The 18,411-nt window shown below is 39.3% G+C and overlaps 1 protein-coding gene across 1 annotated transcript; it reads left to right on the plus strand.

Annotated features, from left to right (window-relative positions):
- The first annotated feature begins 200 nt into the window (after positions 1-200).
- MMP7 (matrix metallopeptidase 7) lies at positions 201-4,472 on the plus strand. Its single transcript, XM_071571417.1, has 6 exons — positions 201-468; positions 1,000-1,223; positions 1,335-1,483; positions 3,065-3,190; positions 3,718-3,879; positions 4,262-4,472. The coding sequence occupies exons 1-6, from the start codon at positions 361-363 to the stop codon at positions 4,282-4,284; spliced, it is 792 nt and encodes a 263-aa protein (XP_071427518.1). The 5' UTR covers positions 201-360; the 3' UTR covers positions 4,285-4,472.
- Positions 4,473-18,411: the final 13,939 nt, after the last annotated feature.

Genomic DNA, 18,411 nt, shown 5'->3' on the forward strand with positions numbered 1-18,411 from the left:
GAGAAGTGGAGGAAGAAGTGATTACACAGTAACTCTACTGATAAATTTACAGAAAGTGAACTTCCCCAAGACCTTGTGGTTTCACTGCTGGAATAATATGAAAAGAGAGAGACAAAGCTGGCTGCTAGCTGTGACGTGACATCAACAGGGAAGTTCAGGAAAGATTTGTTTAATGTGCTTTCATTTGCTTCTTAGAACAGTGATGACATGACATCAACACCACCAAAAACTGAGTCATATATGTAATTGACACTTGGACCTATCAGGATCTATATAAGCCTTTTTAGCTGTTGTCTTGGGAGACAAAAAGTCAGACAGACCCTTTCTGCTGCAGCAAAGCTCCTTAGCAAGTTGGGCACCATGCAATACCTCCTACTTTGTGCTGCCATCCTCCTACCTGGGAGTCTTGCTTTTCCAGTACACCTGAAACCAGAATCATGGAGCAACATAGATCTTGAGAAAGTAAAGGTATGTTATCGGGGGAAATGTAACTGCATGATGAATAATCTGATTTTTTATTCAGCTTCTACATTCCCTTCCTATCTGTTTATATTGTCCTTATCTTACATTACCTCAACAGCTTTTGCAGAGGTGAAAAGAGCAATTTAAACTTGCTGATGAGCTTAGACAGCCTAAGTCCAACTTACAATACAGACCAAGTTCCAATTGGTAAATCAAGGGGAGCATGTAATTTTTAAAACATCTCAAAAATATTATGTAGACTGTGTTGAAAGGCTGTAGATTTGAATGCTCAGTAAATTGTGTTTGATTAAAAGGATTTCTTACTTACAATGTTTCATGGCTATTGCAATTCTTTTTATATGTGCTGATCTATACTACAAAGAGAACAGAATTTGGTGAACTGAAAAGGGAAGGAAAAATACAACTAAAACTAGACATGACTGCAGGATGATGAAACAATTTAACCAAATATAAAATGCAATTACCAAAACATCACAGATATGTGTGTTAACTTTTATTTTCCTTCTCTTCTTCCAGGAATATCTTGATAAATTCTTTCCACTTTTTCCAAAAACACACCACCTAAGCTTGGAAGAGAGGATTAAAGAAATGCAGAAGTTTTTCCACCTGAGGGTAACTGGAAAATTAGATACAGAAACAGAAGAAACAATGAAACTGCCCAGATGTGGACTTCCTGATATAGCAGAATACCAAACATTTCCTGGAAGTCCAAAATGGAAAAAAACGCGTATAACTTACAGGTTAGTAATGTTTAGGTTTTATGGGGAAAGAGGTTGCTTTGCATTTAACTATGTGGGTTTCCTTCACACCCTAAATGACATTAACATTAATCTGTTTCCTTTTGCTGCCAGGGTTGTCACTTATACTTCTGACCTACCCAGAAAGAAAGTGGATGATGCAATTAAAAGGGCTTTCATGGTATGGAGTGATGTGACTCCACTGCACTTCCAAAGATTATACATTGGCCATGCAGACATTGAGATTAAATTTGCACGTCGAGGTGAGAATACCTGTCATTTTTAAAATACAATGGTTTGTATTTGACTCAAAGCATGGATTTTTATAGCCATAGCTTTAAGAAAGAACAGAGTTTGGAATTATATTGAAGTCTTCATAAATTTTATCTTCTCCTTAGCACTTCACCAAATTTGGATGTTATGATTCAGTTTTACTCACATTTTCATATGCAAATCCTTTCAGAGTCACAGTTCTGAATTCAGCTCCATAATGAGACACTTAGATTTAGATGTTCAAGGCTCTGTTTGCCTGGATAAATAGTGCAAACTAATGGGAAGAGCAAACCAGCAGGTTCTGAAGATCCAGCCTCCACAGCCTGGATTCCAGCAAGTTAAGGCAGATTTACTTTGGTCTAGATCTAGTCTGGTTCCCTGGACTAAACAGTCTTTGTCAGATGGGGTGCATTAGGTTTGGCCAAAGAGAGTATCTTCTGGTTGCTTTGCACTCCAAGACTGCACCAAGGTGCAAGCCAAAGTGTGGTCAATGGGGAAGACCAGTAGAGTCACTTCAAAAGTTCACTTGTGATCTGGAATATTATATGAGGGGTAGCCAAACCTTTAACATGTGCCTGGCACCTAAACTGACAGCTTAGATAAGCTAAATGCCTACTTTAAGGTTATCTAATTTGTTCTATAGATCCATTGACATTATTTACTAGAGCTGCATTGACTGTAAGTGAAGATCAGACACCTTGTCTGGCAAGCAGATGATTGCATATAAACACCAAAATGTTCAAAGCTCATATATCACTGATGGGAAGCATATTATGTTGCCATACAGAGGTGACTTAATGTGACAGTCAAAGTGAGAAAGAATCCTGCAAACTGGAATGGGTTTAATCCCTTGTCACACACCAGGACTACATCTCTTCTGCCGGTGTTAGCCCTGCCCCAAGGCCCATCCACGTGAACTGGGGGAAAGGACACAGAATGGCACTTGAGTCCCCAGATACTCCTCAGTTGAGTCAGAGACTCACTGCAAGGTAGGGAGAAATTGTCAGAGTTGGTACAACTTGTATACAGATCTTGCATTCAAGGTAGAAAACAGTCATATTCCACCTGCACTGAAAAAAGTAGGTAATGGACCATACCCAAAGGCTGGGGATAAATTAACTTAGCTCTTCCAAAACATAGCTATCTATTCCACATCACTGTCTCACACTAAAATCAGTGCAAATGAGAAGGTCTACAATGAATGTTGCCTAGCATTTTTCAACATGGAAAATGTTCAGGTGCTTGCAATGTTGTCGAACATTATGTATTTATTCTGAAAGAATCCCTGATTGCTGTCTCAGAACCGCAGTTCTGACAAAGGCTCAGAAAAAAAAATCAGCTATTTCTGAAACACGAAGCATCAAATAGAAGTTTTCAACTTCAGTCATTAATTTGGAGAATGTTTCTTAAGCCTTGATTCTCATTTTGACAACCTTGATGCTATTGTACAAATTTTTATTAAGAATTGGTAATCAACGAGACTAGCAAAACCAAGCAACATGCTTCAGTTTGATGGATTTAAATATGGTAACTGATGTCACCTGATCACATTTATTTGTTTTCAACTGAAGGACATGGTGATGCTTATCCTTTTGATGGAAGAGGTGGCACACTAGCGCATGCATTTGCACCTGGAGAAGGGATTGGTGGAGATACTCATTTTGATGAAGATGAAAAATGGTCAGAGTACAATCAAGGTAAAGCCCACACATGTGTACGAAGGGGAAAGACAAATACTGTACATGTTGGAAGAACATAGCCACAGGAAATATTTTCCATAACTTTTCACATTTATGTCCTACTTCAATGCCAACATTTGTGTTCTCTTTGACCACCTTCCTAAGCACTTGTGCTTCATTACCATTAGCACCTACATAATGCCTGTTCTGTCCATATTTTAAAGTAGTTTTCACAGGCTAGACAAGAACTATGAGCCTTTGTTTTCTCCATAAATTATGAAAAAGTAAATTGACTTGCTTGTAGGAATAAGGTTGACTAAAAGCAGAGTTGAAAAGTCTCAGAGTCTCAAGATGCATATCCAAAGAATCACTGTTTCTATAAAATATTATAGTTACATAAGAAAGTTTAGCAGTAATGGATTATAACCTTGAGATTTCATTCCAAGATGAATGAAAGATACAAATTCTCCTGCTATTTTAATTCACTGTATTCTAAAAAGAAATGCCATACCTTTAACATACTTTTCTGTGTTTCTACGCTGCAGAAGTTAATTTGTTCCTTGTTGCTGCTCATGAGTTTGGCCATGCTTTGGGACTTGCTCATTCAAATGTCCGGGGAGCTCTGATGTACCCTATCTACTCGTATCAGAACCCAGCAACCTTCAGGCTTCCAGCAGATGACAGACGAGGAATTCAGAAGCTATATGGTAAATTCATGATGAGATTTGATTTTCATGATAAAACCTACAGGGGTACAGGTTTCACTACTCTCACTGACTGCACGGGTCTCATTATACTAGGTATTGCCAAGCAAATGCTGTGACCTTGCTCTGCAAATGAGCTGTTTCAGTGAGTGGGGCTACTGGCATGAAATGAGAGATACTATGCCACTTAAGTTCAGTGAAGGCAGAAACTCCTCAGCAGTAGGGGGAACATTACTAGAATTGATCTGACAAGGCAAACTTTGCTAAGCATGCTTTTTTTTAGGCACCACCTTCCTCAGGGCATGCTAGAGGAACACTAAGAATAAAACATAGTTGTCTGCATTGCCAGTTTGCAGTCTCCATGTCTTGTGCTTCTTTTCCACAGGGAAAAAGTCATCAAACTCCTGAAGAAAGTACTTAACAAAGACCAAAGAATTCACATCTCATTGCTTTGGCATTCCAAAACAATTTTAATCCTCTGGCTAATTAAGACAGTAAACTCCTGGGCTGCACTTTCTCTCCCTGAATTTTTATACTGATTTATTTGCACTTTGCACAATTTCATCTAAAAATAAATAAAAAATAAAAACCATGCAAATGTGTATACTCTGTTTTCTTTTTTCTTCTGACACTTCACTGGGGGATTAAATAATTCCTGCATGCATGTCAATCAGAAAAGTATCTTTCTGGATAGATTTATAGCTACCGAAATAGACTGTGTGCACTTACTGATGTAAGAAAAACCCTCTTCCTGGCTTGCTTTCAGTTCTCATGCATGTCCTGGGACTTCACAGTACATACTGCCATCTCCTCAGTATCACAGTGTGCTTGCCATATGGCTCACACATAGAGGAGGTCTCCACAGTTATTCCTTTAGTATAGGCTAGGATGTTTTCCCAAAGGGAAAAACTTTTCAGCTTCATATCCTCCCTGGCTTGCCAGAGAAGCAGGTTTGAGACGTAGTGGACTGGAATTCCCATTTTCCTCTGTGATATTCAAACACTCTTAGGCATTTTGAAAACAAACAAACAAACAGGAATTCTCCTACTCTCCTTTGAAAGGCTAAAACCATATTTCCAGAAACACAAGTATAAAAAACAGACAGGTATAATCCTGTGTTCACAGAACTTTGCAGAATATGCCAAGCTGGAAGGGATCCACAAGGATCATCAAGTCCAATTCCAGGCCCTGCACAGGACCATCCCCAAGTGTCACACCATAGGCCCAAGACCAAGCACACTAAGCTGCTCACTTATACCCTCAACCCCTTCCTCCTTCCAGTAGGATGCAGGAGAGAAATGGGGAGGAAAGTAGAATTTGTGGGTTGAGACAAAGACAGTTTAAGAGCACAGAAAAAGAAGGGGAAATAATAATCATTAGAATACACAAAACAAGTGAGGAATATTGCAATTTCTCATTACCCACAGACGAATGTCCATGCAGTCCCCAAGCAGAAGCCCTGGACAGCTTTCCTCCTAATTCATATGCTGAACATAATGCTATATGGTATAGAATATTCCTGTGGTCAGCTGGGGTTCTGGCTATGTATCCTCCCAGCTTCTTGTCTACCCTCATTCTACTCACCAGTGAGGTGAAGTGAGTTGAGAAGTTGTAAAATCTTTAACTCAGTGCTAATGCTTTTCAGTAATAAATAAAACATCGGTGTGTTATCAACATTATTCTCATCCTAAATCCAAAACCCAGTACTGTATCAGCTACTAGGAAAAAAAAAAATCTACCTCAGCTGAAACCAAGACTATATTCACCCCTTATTCTAGACTGTTTATATCATGCCAACACTTCCCAGTACATCTTTTCCTGTCTCTGATATATGAGCATAGATATCATTCCCTTAGTCTGTGGGCCACCTTCTAAAATGTCCTTTGAGTTCATTTATGTCTTGCAGCTCCACCTGTCATAGTAGAGCAGGAGACATGGTGTGTGGTATTGGATTGTTGCATGCTAAAGACAGTTCTGGTTCTATCATTGCTTCACTTTGCCCAGTTGCATCAAAATCCATTCCTCATTAATCTGGGTCATTTTTATTGTAACTGTTGATATGACATACATCAACCATACTAATGAAGACATGCAGTATTAGGTAGCAACTAACATCACACAATTCATATTCCTGTCTGTTCTCACCCAGAATCAAATTCCTTTGACATATATATTAGACTTCTTCATGCTTCCATGTTATCCCACCTGGCACACAGACCCAAAGCCAGAGGGGTTTGCCCTTGCCTGAAGCAGGAATAACTCAGACTGTTTTTTGCACTATATTTTTTATGTGCACTACAGGGACTTAATCCCTTTCTACAATATGTAGAAGTTTTGACTGGGCAGGGCCACCCCAATTGTCAGATCCCCCAGTGCTGACTAACCAGATGGCTTTTGCTAAATGTGTATCCCGATGTTTCAATATAGCCTCAGTTCCTGTTGTTTTGTCATTAAACCAGAGACCTTCTCTTTCCCCTGATGGTGCTGAATAGTGTTAAACAGAGCTCAGTAGTCCTGGACCAGGTCCCAGCACGTTACAGCGATTTGTGTCTCTCTGAAATTGCCAAGGTGGACGCATATTTTTTCCAAATACTTTACCAGTTTTTCAGGATTCTGAACCTGTTCAGGGGTGAAATTCCAAAACCTTGAGGGTGACCACAGTCCGAGACACTTGCCCATATTATTCCACACACCATGCCACCCTTAATTGTCCGACCTCGGGGCAGATCTCTCCATGGTACTCTTAAATAGTTGATTAACCCTAAATCAGACCTGAAACACATTCATGAGATATAGCAATAGGATCATGCTGGTTTGACCATCCTGGGAATATTCAAAATCATCAAAATAATGGAGGTAAAAGGTGCAATTATTAATAGTAACCAACAGATGGCTCCCAACGCACAGAGATGCTGAGCACAAATCTCATCGCCAGAAACTTTACTATCTCATAAGCCCGTGTTACACAATATAACAAAACAATAATGTTAACCCAGGCCCCAGAGTTGATAGACAACACAGCAGGGAACATGTACAGCTTACACAATACAACTCAGAGAACACGCACAACAGCTCTGAGAGCCAATAAATCAACACTGTGATCAGTGACTATTAAACTAATACAATGAATACTTATAACAAATTTGTTTTAACATGCTCTGCTCAGAGCTGTTCTTATCTCAACCCTTCATGCCTCACGTTTGGTGCCAAAAAAGACTGTTTAACCCAGCAGGTAATTAAACACCATATATTTGCTCCCTCACTCTGTGCTCCTCAGTGGATTGGGGAAGAGAAATTGGAAAAAAGGTAAAATTTTTGGGTGGAGATAAAGATAGTTTAATAAGACAGAAAAGTAAGGAGAAATAACAACAAACAACAATAGTAATAATAATAATTTGAATATACCAAACAAGTTATGCACAATGCAATTGCTTACTAGCCAATGCCCAGACTGTCCCAAAGCAGAAGCCTGTGGCCAGCTTTCTCCCTAGTGTATATACTGAGTATGGCATCCTGTTGTATGGAATATTCCTCTGGCCAGTTTTGGACAGCTGTCCCAGCTGTGTCCCCTTGCAGCTTCTTACGTTCTCCAGCCTTCTCACTGCTGGGGTGGCGGGAGAAGTGGAGAATTCTTGACTTAATGTAAATGCTGCTTAACAACAACTAACACATCAATGTGATAACAACAGTATATTCATTTTAAATCCAAAACAGAGCACTGTACCAGCTACTAGGAAGAAAATTAACCCTAACCTGTCCCAAACCAGGATACCTCTGAAACACTAAGATTACCTCCTTGTTGATGGAACTGGCCAATTGTCCTAGAACTCTGAGCTGCTTTCTGCTGCAGGGTGGGATGTCTGTATTCCTGCCATTACAGAAGGGCCAAAATGACATGGGCAGAATGCATTCTTGTCTCTCAATCCCAGAATAAAATGGCCGTGCCTTCCTAGCATCCTCAGCAAAGCATCATCTGAGAAACTTCAAGGTCTGGTCTGGGCTCAGTCTTTGAAAAGATTGGGAAGAATGTCATAAGAATAGCTTTATTTTGCACACAGGCACCAGTACACAAACATGAACTGGTTTTTTATGTTTCCTGATGTGCAGAAGAGGCTTCTTCTACCTCAACACATTTGCCAAATATGCACAAAGGTCTAGTCTCTCAAAAACTGGACAGCACTTTTCAGCCTTTACCCAAAAGCCTTTGCCAGTTTGAGGACATCTGTCTCATGGTGCAAGGGCTCTGAGTTCACATACAACTGGGGAAAAATTTTGCTCAGCTCCAGGTTGGTGCAGGACACACAAGAAATCTGTTCATGGCCAAGGTAGGACCTAAGAAAATAATGGCATGTTTTGCAATTCAAGGGCCATATAGAGGCAATTTTAATCCACTTGTTCTCAGAAGGCTCATATCCTGCTCTCTCAGCCAACAAACATAAACATTTCCTAGGAGAGCAAATAAAAACTAATACATTTTCCAAAGCAGGCCTAATTCCCAGTCAAGCTTCTGAGTACCAACTTATTTCTGGGGTTTGCTCCTTATGTTGCCCTGGAGCTGGAAAGGCTGAGAAAAAGGTCTAAGGAATGAAGGTCAGTTCCTCTCTGTCACATTTCCTGCTTTCCTTCTGACCTCTTCTAATTACTCCCTTCTCAGCTGACACTTCACCTGCACCAGAAAAAGGTTTCTCATCATCCATGGAATACTCAATGTTCTGTGATTGTCTTGAAAGAACCACTCAAGGGCACATGGAACAATCCATGCACAATTATGGAGGAGCACTGTGACAAATGAAGAAGCCATGAGAACAAATACTTGATTGAAAGCACCAAATTTGTCTTCTAGTAAACAATTAATTTCCATATGAACTGAGAGGAATGGGAAAAAACTTCAGAAGCATATTCCCAGGAATCCTGTCCTGACAATGGGACACATCTGGGAATCAGCTTCCTGTGAGCACATGACGGGCCTAAAGTAGGGCCAGCACAGGCGGCAGTGAGGCACCTTTGCGTCTGTAAGGATACATCTCACAGAGGCAGCAGTGCCAAACTAGCATATCCACAGAATGTGAATTAAAGTAAAAGCCAAGATTATTGTCTTCAGAGAGGGCAAAAGTACCACTGAGCAGCTGCCAGCAGCATCTTCTTACCAAGCTCCTGTTGCTCTCCCATTCCCCTACAGGACCTCTCCTTTAGGCAAAAAGGCTGTCACCTGCATGCATAACCCTGCTCACTGGGTGTGAACTGTGCAGTATCTGCCTCCATCTAGTGGTACAGTTCGGCAGACTGCAGTGATTTTATACCTTGTAAAGTACATCTTATTGTCTACAAGCATGCAACAGAAAGCACACAACAGATACTACTATACATACCATGCATATGTAGGGGATAAGCTTTACTTCTTTTTTAAAAAAGTCATAGTTACTACCCTTGTTATGGGTTCACCTAGGTGGGCCTAGATTTGGGCTCTGAAGTTTGGACTAGGCCGAAGCTGTCAGCTGACTTGAGCTGGGCTGAGCTAACAGCTGACCTCTTCTAGCCAGTAACTTTGTATTCCATACCACATTATGACATCATCTCCAGGGAAGTAGGAACCAGTGTGGGAGTGGTTAAGTCAGTCACTTCTCAGCCTTCCTCTTGGGAGGACACACGATGCTGTCCCAGGGAGGATGGAGAGGACCAGGCCCACCACTGGCTCACAGGATATCTCAGGAAAGTAAAATGTGTTCTTCTGGATCTCTCCTTTCTGCTTGAGTTTGTCTTCCTGGGGAATAAGGTTTTTCTTAAGTAATGTGTAGTTAGGACAGTAGAATTTGTGTGTTCGTTAAGAAGTTGAGGTGGGGAACTTGTTGTTGCAGACTTGTGTGAGTGTATATTTGTACTCTCTTCTAATTGTCTCTTTCTTTCTGTGAAAATATATGTAGTTTTAGTATAAATGCGGTTTGAAGTGTTTTTTTTTCTTTCCCCTCTCTTTTCCTCCCTTTCCCTGGTGTTAGGAGGGAGGCTTTTCTCTCTGTGCTTGGGGGGGGGGGGGGGTGGCAGTTGCTTTTCTCAAACCAAGACCCTAGAGAAGCTATTATGAGAATTACCCCGTTATCGAGGTATCCTGAGCCTACTGCACCAACACACAGTGATATTCTAAGAGGGCAAGGTTAATACCTGAGAAACCTGTTATTAACAGGGGAATAAGACCTCAAGAAAATAATATTAATTATACCAGCAGCAATTCCAGCCTTAGCAATGTATATTTAAGCTGGCACACACAAAAATCTAACAGATGTGATGGGAAAAACTTGATGAGCTGCAAAAATACAAGTATGGCCTGGCACAGCAATGTCCTCTTGACTCTTCATAGTGTTATCTACAAATTTAATCCAATTTGAAGATTTTTTTTCTTTTCTATTTTTATAAAGTTATATCTTCAACAAAAACTGCCTCAAACAGGATGTTCTTAATGGTATCATTATGATGTTTTCAGTTTCAGCAATGCCAATATGAAGCCAATCTGAATGCCAATTTATGTCAATGGAATTATTTTGGATTTATCTTTAAAAGCGTTAGCAAAGGACTAGAGAAAATACTATCTGTTTTGATTAGTTCTACAGCAGGAACCACTACAAGTCAGAGAACTATAGATTATCACTGTTTGTTGGAGAAGGCTGCTGAAAATTATTTGGGGGTGAAAACTGTTACTGTTTTTGTCAGCCCTAAAAATAAAGTTCATAGACAATAAAACAAGAATCATAGAGACAGCATGCTTCTCAGGTATATAGGAAAATATGGAAGTCCATCCACACTAGGAAACCAGAAAACACTAGAGGACTTCAACTTGGCCACATGAAGTGATCTGCCAGAGTTGCTATACTGAATGTAGTGAGATATTCATTATTTCATGTATCTCAAAAAGCAACATACTCCATATTAAATGTTGTGGGAGCTTTTAAATGAAGAATAATGTAGGTTTTTACATAGCAAACAATTAAATTGTGGAATTCACTAACATAGGATACTCACTGATGGTGGAGACCTAAACTCACAAATGGAATTTGGAAGGTCTATATATATATTTATGTATCCTAACAGCTACTAAACATGTTGGCAAATGGTGGCTCAGTGTCTTGCCAAATACCAAAAGAAGAATCAATTCATTTACCCAGTTTTGCCAACATTACAAATCTTGCTATAGGGAAAAGGAAATACCTTGTCTGTAAAGCCAGGATAAGGATTGCACTAAATATTTTAGTTACTATCTCACACTACAAGATCATGTGGAACTTTTATCTACCGAGACTTTTCAGATTCTTTTCAGAATCACTGTCCCACCATCAAGGGACACCACCCTGCCCTAAAGGCCATATGAGGCTGAGACAGATCTGGGGCTCTCCTGATCCCTAAGGATTTTAATGTGTTTGTTTTAAAAATCATATAGGTTACATAGATTCTCCTAGGTTGTTCACATTTTGGTGAGTTAACAAAACTCTTTCTCTCAGATTCTTAAGCTTCCTCATGCCAAGGCCATGGTGTTGATGAAGAACCACCTGCAGATACGTTGAAGACAAAACATAAGAAGAAGGCCTAGATGTCCTGGAGCTTCTCCAAGGGGCAGTTCTGAAGACCTGTAGGGGTGGGGCACCAGAGGAAATAAGAATCATGGCTGGTCATAGATATCTCATATGTTAACTGCTGCAGAGGCTATAAAAGCCATAACATCCCTGGTCACATGTGCAGATCTCAGGTGTGCACCTTGGAAGCTTTCAGTAAAGGTATACCATCTATCTTTCTCCATTAATATTGTTTCTGAGTGTTTATTTTCACAGGAATTTAGTCAACACTCCTGTTGGCTTTCTCTAGATGAAGTATTGCACCCAAAGCAGAGATACATAGGATAAAAGTAAGCTGATTACAAAAAAACAGTTTGCATCCAACACCAATCTACACAGTTCAGGCATACAGAATACAGCACATTGCCAAAAGCATTTGTCCATTCCATTAACTGCTGTTTCTGCAAAAATTCTGAAGATAAAATTGAGTGTCTGATGTTAAATATCTTTTATTTTCCATTACAGGACAGTGTCATGGTAGCATTCCTGATTACATGTTTCTTCTGAGAAATAATTCACAGTAGAAGAGAAGAGAAATAATCATAATGTGCTGAATTGGTTTAACCTTGGTTTAAGGTGCTGAATTGGTTTAACCTTCTCTCTCTGGTTATGTTATTTTCTTCATTCCTACCTTCAGTGCCAGAAATGGAATGAGGATTGATTCTTTGCATAAAAAGATTTAAGCTTTTACCTCCTGAAAATGAGAAGTTAGGTAATAATTGCAGCTGAAGTCAAAATGCTGGCACAGCTCTAATATTGGCACAATAATCTCTTAACTGTGCCTTAGCTTTGCAAGTAAAATTCAATTACTTAGAGTTCCCCTTGAGACAATTTTCCAAACTATTAGATTATTATCCAGTCATGATGTAAAAAAGAACCAATTTTGATTTAGCAGTGAGTAGAATACTTTAAGATAATAAGGACTATATCAGTTTTTGTAAGAAGGCAGAATGATCAAGGAAGAAATCACTTCTCTTACTCATGTTTGTTATGCTTATAAAGCAGAATTCTCATATCCTATCACTACTAGGCTAGTTCCATGGTTCCAATAGCTCTGAGTTCATACACATTGCAAATCCCAGTCAAGATAATGGATAAATATTGATCAATAGTTTTCACTGAGCTTTTTGCTCCCACAGTATGATGTCTACAGCACAGAAATACTTTGGATGTGGGATGCTCAGTATATACTCCCTTTATGTAAAGTAAGGAATGGGACCACCTCTTTTGAATTCTCTGCCAACTATGCAGATCTAAACTGCTTGCTAGGTCAGTTCAATCATTTTTCCATGTTCTCTCATACAACATTTAAGTACTGGAGAGTGCACACAAATTCCACCCCTTATTACATTGCCCATTTTCATTCTGGTTTAACGTTAGGTTTCAACAAAAAAGTGCTTAAGACTCCAGCATACCTATCACTTACAGCACTAATCCTAACCTTTGCATGCTGTCTTCCTGAAATTTTTATTGCCCTGTTACCTCTTAGTTTGTGCTGTAAATCTTTCAATTGTTAACTGTGTTTTCGTCATGTTTATAAGTATCTTAAATGATTGGTCCTCAGTTCTGTTTATTTGGCTTCCTTGTTATTACAGAAGGGGTAACAGTATAAAATAATATTTTCCCCTCTCCCACAGATTACCTACTTGCTAGACTTTGGAAACACCTACATAAGTGGTAATATGATTTCTGCTTCTATCCCAGTTACAATGCTACAAACCTCAGATGTCTTAGTATGTTCTCATGGGTAACAACCTCTGGCAATCTAGGATGACAATCAAGCAGCTGTCCTAGGTAGTGCCTTGGCACTAGTTTATTTAACAATCTAAAATATCACCTGGCAAGAATTTCAGTCTGAATACCCTGGAAGTGCCAGATCAGACCAAGCACATTGTTATAAAAAGTGTCCTGTGTCTAGACTATTTTTGTCAACCTGTCTGACATTTCTCCAGGCAGCCCTAGCTTTTGCACTTCACTTGTAAAATGTTGCTGCTATTTTAGTTTGAATAAAATGCATTCCAGTGCAATCTACTTATCAATTTTGAGAATGCCACAGTTTTTTCACACCTTCAATCCCATTTGTCACTCTTCAGATCAAAGTTTTCTTTTACCAAGTAAACTATGCAAAGAACCTGCATAAAAGTAAATAGAAGTTTTATAAATCAAACCTTAAGGGCTTAAGTGCACTTTTTATTTCAAGCAGTAAATTTAAAAAGTTGAAGCAGAAAGATCATCTGGTAATTTGCACTACCAGAGAGGTACAAACAGTGAAAGTTACATTATTCCCTGTTGCTAATTCGTGTCTAGGCTATGTCTATAAAACACAGAAAAAAATTCATTTTTATAATTACTTCAAATTTCATTTCAGATATCATATGATATAAATTGCACATTCACAAGCCAATGTGCATCATGCACAGCCACAGATGCTTTAAGGTGTACCTTCTTCAGCATGGACTTATTCTTGGGCCACCCTGCTAACCATGGCCATGGACACTGAGGTATACCTGTTCTGGTGAGGACATATCCAGGGCCACAGGTGTTTCGGGGTGTCCTGCTCCTGAATGGATTTCATCCAGAGGTCACAGTCCTTTCGACTAGAGTTCCCCCTGGAGTTCCAGCCTGTCCAGTACAGCAGCTGCACAGACACAGCAGCGATGGCCTGGCCATCTGCCACTTGAGACACATTTCCCTTGCTGTTATCACAGTGTGCCCAGTCACATCAGTCAGACGATAAGCAGCACAGCACTACAGCGAGCAGTGAAAGCAAAAAGTGGTCAGTGACAAGCACTGGGCTCTAATATACAGTCAGGCAAGCAAGCCCCATGGCAAGCACAGGAGCCTGTCAATTAATAGATAAATAGCAAGAACAGCTATAAATTCAATCTCACATGTTCCAATGAAATATGTCATTATCTCAAACCCTTCGAGTCCTACACTGAGTGCCAAAAAGGACTATTGTCATTTAACCTCAGAAGAAACCCAGGATTTTGTGTCAGCAAATGACTTAAATGAAAAAAACTCAGATTAAGAGAAGATGGATGTACACACAATCACAGTGAAAAGCTCTGATATTTAGAAAAGCTTTCTCAAAGTACCAAGAGTTATTGATGAAAAATATTTTCTGTGATACTGGTTTTTGCCTTCTACAGTATGCTTTTTACATTTAGGATCAAAGTCTGATATTTTACCCTCACTGCTTTGTGAGACTGCGCTTTCCAGCTACTTTGTGTCACTGTTACAGTATTGGCCCATGTGTACCAATACTGTGGTGCTCACAATGAGCAATGTATCAAAACCCCAAATGAGTTTGCAGCTCACAGACTGCTAATTCCCCAAAAAGTGACCCAATCTACCAAAAAACCCGATGGTCCTACTGAAATAATTCTTGTATAAATGTTTCATCTTACTGATAAGGTAGATTTGAGCAGCAACAGAAGCAGAATCCTCTGTAATCTGAAACATTTACGAAATGAAGATTTACATTCCAGCATATTGCAGAAGTGACCTAGTTTGTATGCATTTTCATAGCAACATCAGACATATCAGCAGTCTTTGCTTAAAAGACATCAGTCATAATTTCTATCTGGAAATAGTATCAGTTAACGTGGATGAAAACATTTTAAGACGATCAGTAATGAAAGAATGGAACTATACAACAGACGTAATTTACAGATATTTTCAGCTGCTAAATTGCAAAGAGTTTTTCTTGCTAACAGAAAGAATTTGGTATGTGTTTTGTATATCATGATTCACGTCCCTTGATGTTTTTTATCAACAGAAATATAAGAATAAACAAGAACATTAATTAAATAATTAAATAATTAATTTTAAAAATTAAAAGAAGGAATAGAACTTGGGCAGCCCCGTAGCTGCTGAACACTGCCTTCATTGCAACCTACTGTCACAAAGTGCTAGGCTCTAAGTTAATAAAGTTTAAGGTTAAGAATTCTTTGTGGCTGATCTAGAAAGCTTGGCTATTTAACAATAGAAGTAATTACATCTTTTACTAACCTGAAAACATTTTTAAAGGACTACAAAGCAAGATTATGAAGAATTTATTGGACATACTAAAAAAATTATATGAGGATTTATTATTTTTTCAAATAGAATATATAATAAAAAGCTGAAATTAGAAATTTTAGTTACTTGAATGTTTCTAAAAGTATTGCATAGAAAGACATATGTTCTCTCCAACCAATAGTCTGTCTATTAGTGCTCTCTCTGTCTATATACCATGAAATTTCTATAAAAAACTTTAAATGTTACATCAGAAGACTATACACTACTTTGAAAATGAACAGCATAATGTATAAATAATAATGAAAACTGATAGTTTGGTCAACCTGTGTTCTTATCTCTCCTTCGACAGAGCTCAAGTGTTAACACTGGGTTGCCAAGAAGCATGAATTACAGCTTGCTAGCATTGCAGCAAAATATGTTGAATGTTCCTGTCTTTTCCTCATTAAAATACTTTGCTGTTAGCTAGCAGTGTTGCTCTAACTCTAATGTCTAAGGATATAAAATGACATGATTTGTAAAGCAAGGTGTCAGCTGTTATGTTTGGAACAAGACATTTTGAGGTGGTGATTAAAAACTAATTTACAAGCTGGGTCTGTATGGAGCCAACATAAAGCTAAATATAGGTTGGGAATGACTGTTCTGGTTGTTACCTGAATTAATATTCCTTAAACACCTTAAGAGAGGAAGACAGCTGACCAAGTATGTCAACTAGGAGAGTTGACGGCCTGTAGAAGTCAACTTCTGTGAACGGATGATGGGTTAATAGTTGATCAAATGTACAGAAAACACAAAACTTTTACTGAGCAAGTACCGCGTCCATAGTTTTGAACACTGAGTGGGATTGGTATTTCTGCATACCACATTTGCCTTTGTTGGTCTTTCCTGAGGATCATGTTTCACATGTGTTGAAAAAGAGTTTTTCTTCTTCTATCTAGGTGTTTCTGGTTTTTTATTGATCATCTCTGTGAGTTAACATTGTGCTGAACCTGTTTGGTTCTACCTGTGCCATCTCCACAAAGCCATTTTAACATCTCATGGATAAAATGGATCTGAGATGCTTATGTTTAGGATCCACGGATTTTGACAATTCTGTTGTGAAACTCTTAATTTGTAATACTTGTGTGAATGTCCTAGCAGTCACACACCTACCTCAACAACAAGAGAACAACTTCTACCAATCAAGGACATTCCTCTAAGAGGTCAGATTGTACCTTTGAAAGAACTGCCTTCAGGCAGTTCCTGTCAGAGCTGAGTGCTCTAGTAAACCTTAACTGGTAATAACAAGCCCTGACCAGCCTCACCTGTGACCATCCACGTGTCTATGCTCATTCATCCAGCTCTATTTAAGCTCTTGCCTGAGGCTTCAGTCCCTGCCTGAGCTGCAACGTGGCTGTGCCTGCCCTTAGCTATGTCTCCAGCTGCCCTGATCTACAGACTGGTTTTGCTGGAGGGACTGCAGACTGACAGAGGTGGTAGCTTTACATCCTGTACCCTGAATTGACATTTGACCTAAAACACAGGCTTGTTTCTGAGCCCTCTCCTGCCATTCCTTCCCAGATGAACTCCCTAGATCAGGCTCATCAACTTGACTTGCCCAAGGCTGCAGGTGGACCCTGTCACTATCACCACCCATCCTGCTCAGTTCCTGTGGGACTGCACCCTGGTTGGTGAGCTTCTGTGGTTACTCATGGGACCCGTTCTTGCTGCTCTGACACCAGATATCATATAAAATCCGGGAAAAATCAAAAGAAACAGAACTCTCACCAATCATATGTGAGAATCTCTATGGGAAATATTAAGTCGTACCATGTTCCAAAAGTGGATGATAACTCCCACTGAATTTTCCCCAAATGTTTCCTTCTCAAAGTAGGAACAACTTCCGGCCACCTCGAAACACTGCCAGAAATTCACCTCCCACAGAAAAAAAAACCCACCAGATGAAACAAGATCATGCCAGAGCAATCATCAGGAGAACTTCTGGCACCTCTCTCTTTACACAGTAAAGAGCCTGTGCAATTGTTGCAACATGTCTCAGTACCTGCTAACTCCTCTCTTGTATGGGAATTCCGGCAATTAGCTCCTACAAACCTATGACTCCTCTTTGTTCCATGTATCTTAACTACTCTTTTCCTGCAGATACACAAACTGAGCAATGTTAATTAGGAGGTTCTGGAATAAATTGTTTTCAGTCTGGTTTGAACCTTATGTTCACTGGAGTTGTGCAAGAGCTGAAAGACATCTTAAAGATATATCTCACATAGGGATATCCTCTAAATAAATGTGGGTTTTCTCACTATAAGTTTTAACTCTGTAATGAGAGGCCCTTATACTAAGTAATATATGGATTACTAATATTTCTAAGCATACACCAATTTTCACTGAATGCAAACTGCGGGGTCTAATCAGGCTAGAAGTTTTTAAAAAAATTATTCAGCGTTTTAGTTCACCACTTGCTTGCTGAGACTTAGAGAGTAAATACCTGACTGTCAGCAGGGAAGGGAGCAAGGTTTCACACAGTACCTGAGTACAGTTTCACCACCTGCCTGTGTGCTCTCAGACCAGTCACTTTCCCTCTCTAGCTCCTATGCATCTCTTAACATGGGAACATTATTGTGCTGCAGCAAACAGAAATGTCGTAATACCTGTGAAATATTCCACTGCAGCTTTACTGCTGATTCCTAATTACCCACATTGAAAGTAGTTTTCTCTAACTTATCAGAAACCAGTTTGTATCAGCATGTAGTTTTCTTTCCTTTCATAAATATTTTTCAAGTTGTTTTTACTTTTAAGAATGTTAACCAATTCTCCTTTGAAAATATGTTCCCAACATCAACTGAATGTTAGAAGTAATAGTGAAAATTTTGAAAGAACCAAGCAAGCATGGTTGTTCCCTTTCACGTTTCCCTATCACCTT

Source organism: Pithys albifrons, chromosome 1 (genome assembly GCF_047495875.1).
Source record: "Pithys albifrons albifrons isolate INPA30051 chromosome 1, PitAlb_v1, whole genome shotgun sequence".
Taxonomy (NCBI): domain Eukaryota; kingdom Metazoa; phylum Chordata; class Aves; order Passeriformes; family Thamnophilidae; genus Pithys; species Pithys albifrons.

Excerpts from the sequence above, each read along its gene's own strand:
- MMP7 (XM_071571417.1), top strand. The coding sequence starts at position 361 with ATGCAATACCTCCTACTTTGTGCTGCCATCCTCCTACCTGGGAGTCTT. Across the intron at positions 469-999 it reads TAGATCTTGAGAAAGTAAAG|GAATATCTTGATAAATTCTT; the intron begins GTATGTTATCGG and ends CTCTTCTTCCAG. Across the intron at positions 3,191-3,717 it reads ATGGTCAGAGTACAATCAAG|AAGTTAATTTGTTCCTTGTT; the intron begins GTAAAGCCCACA and ends TCTACGCTGCAG.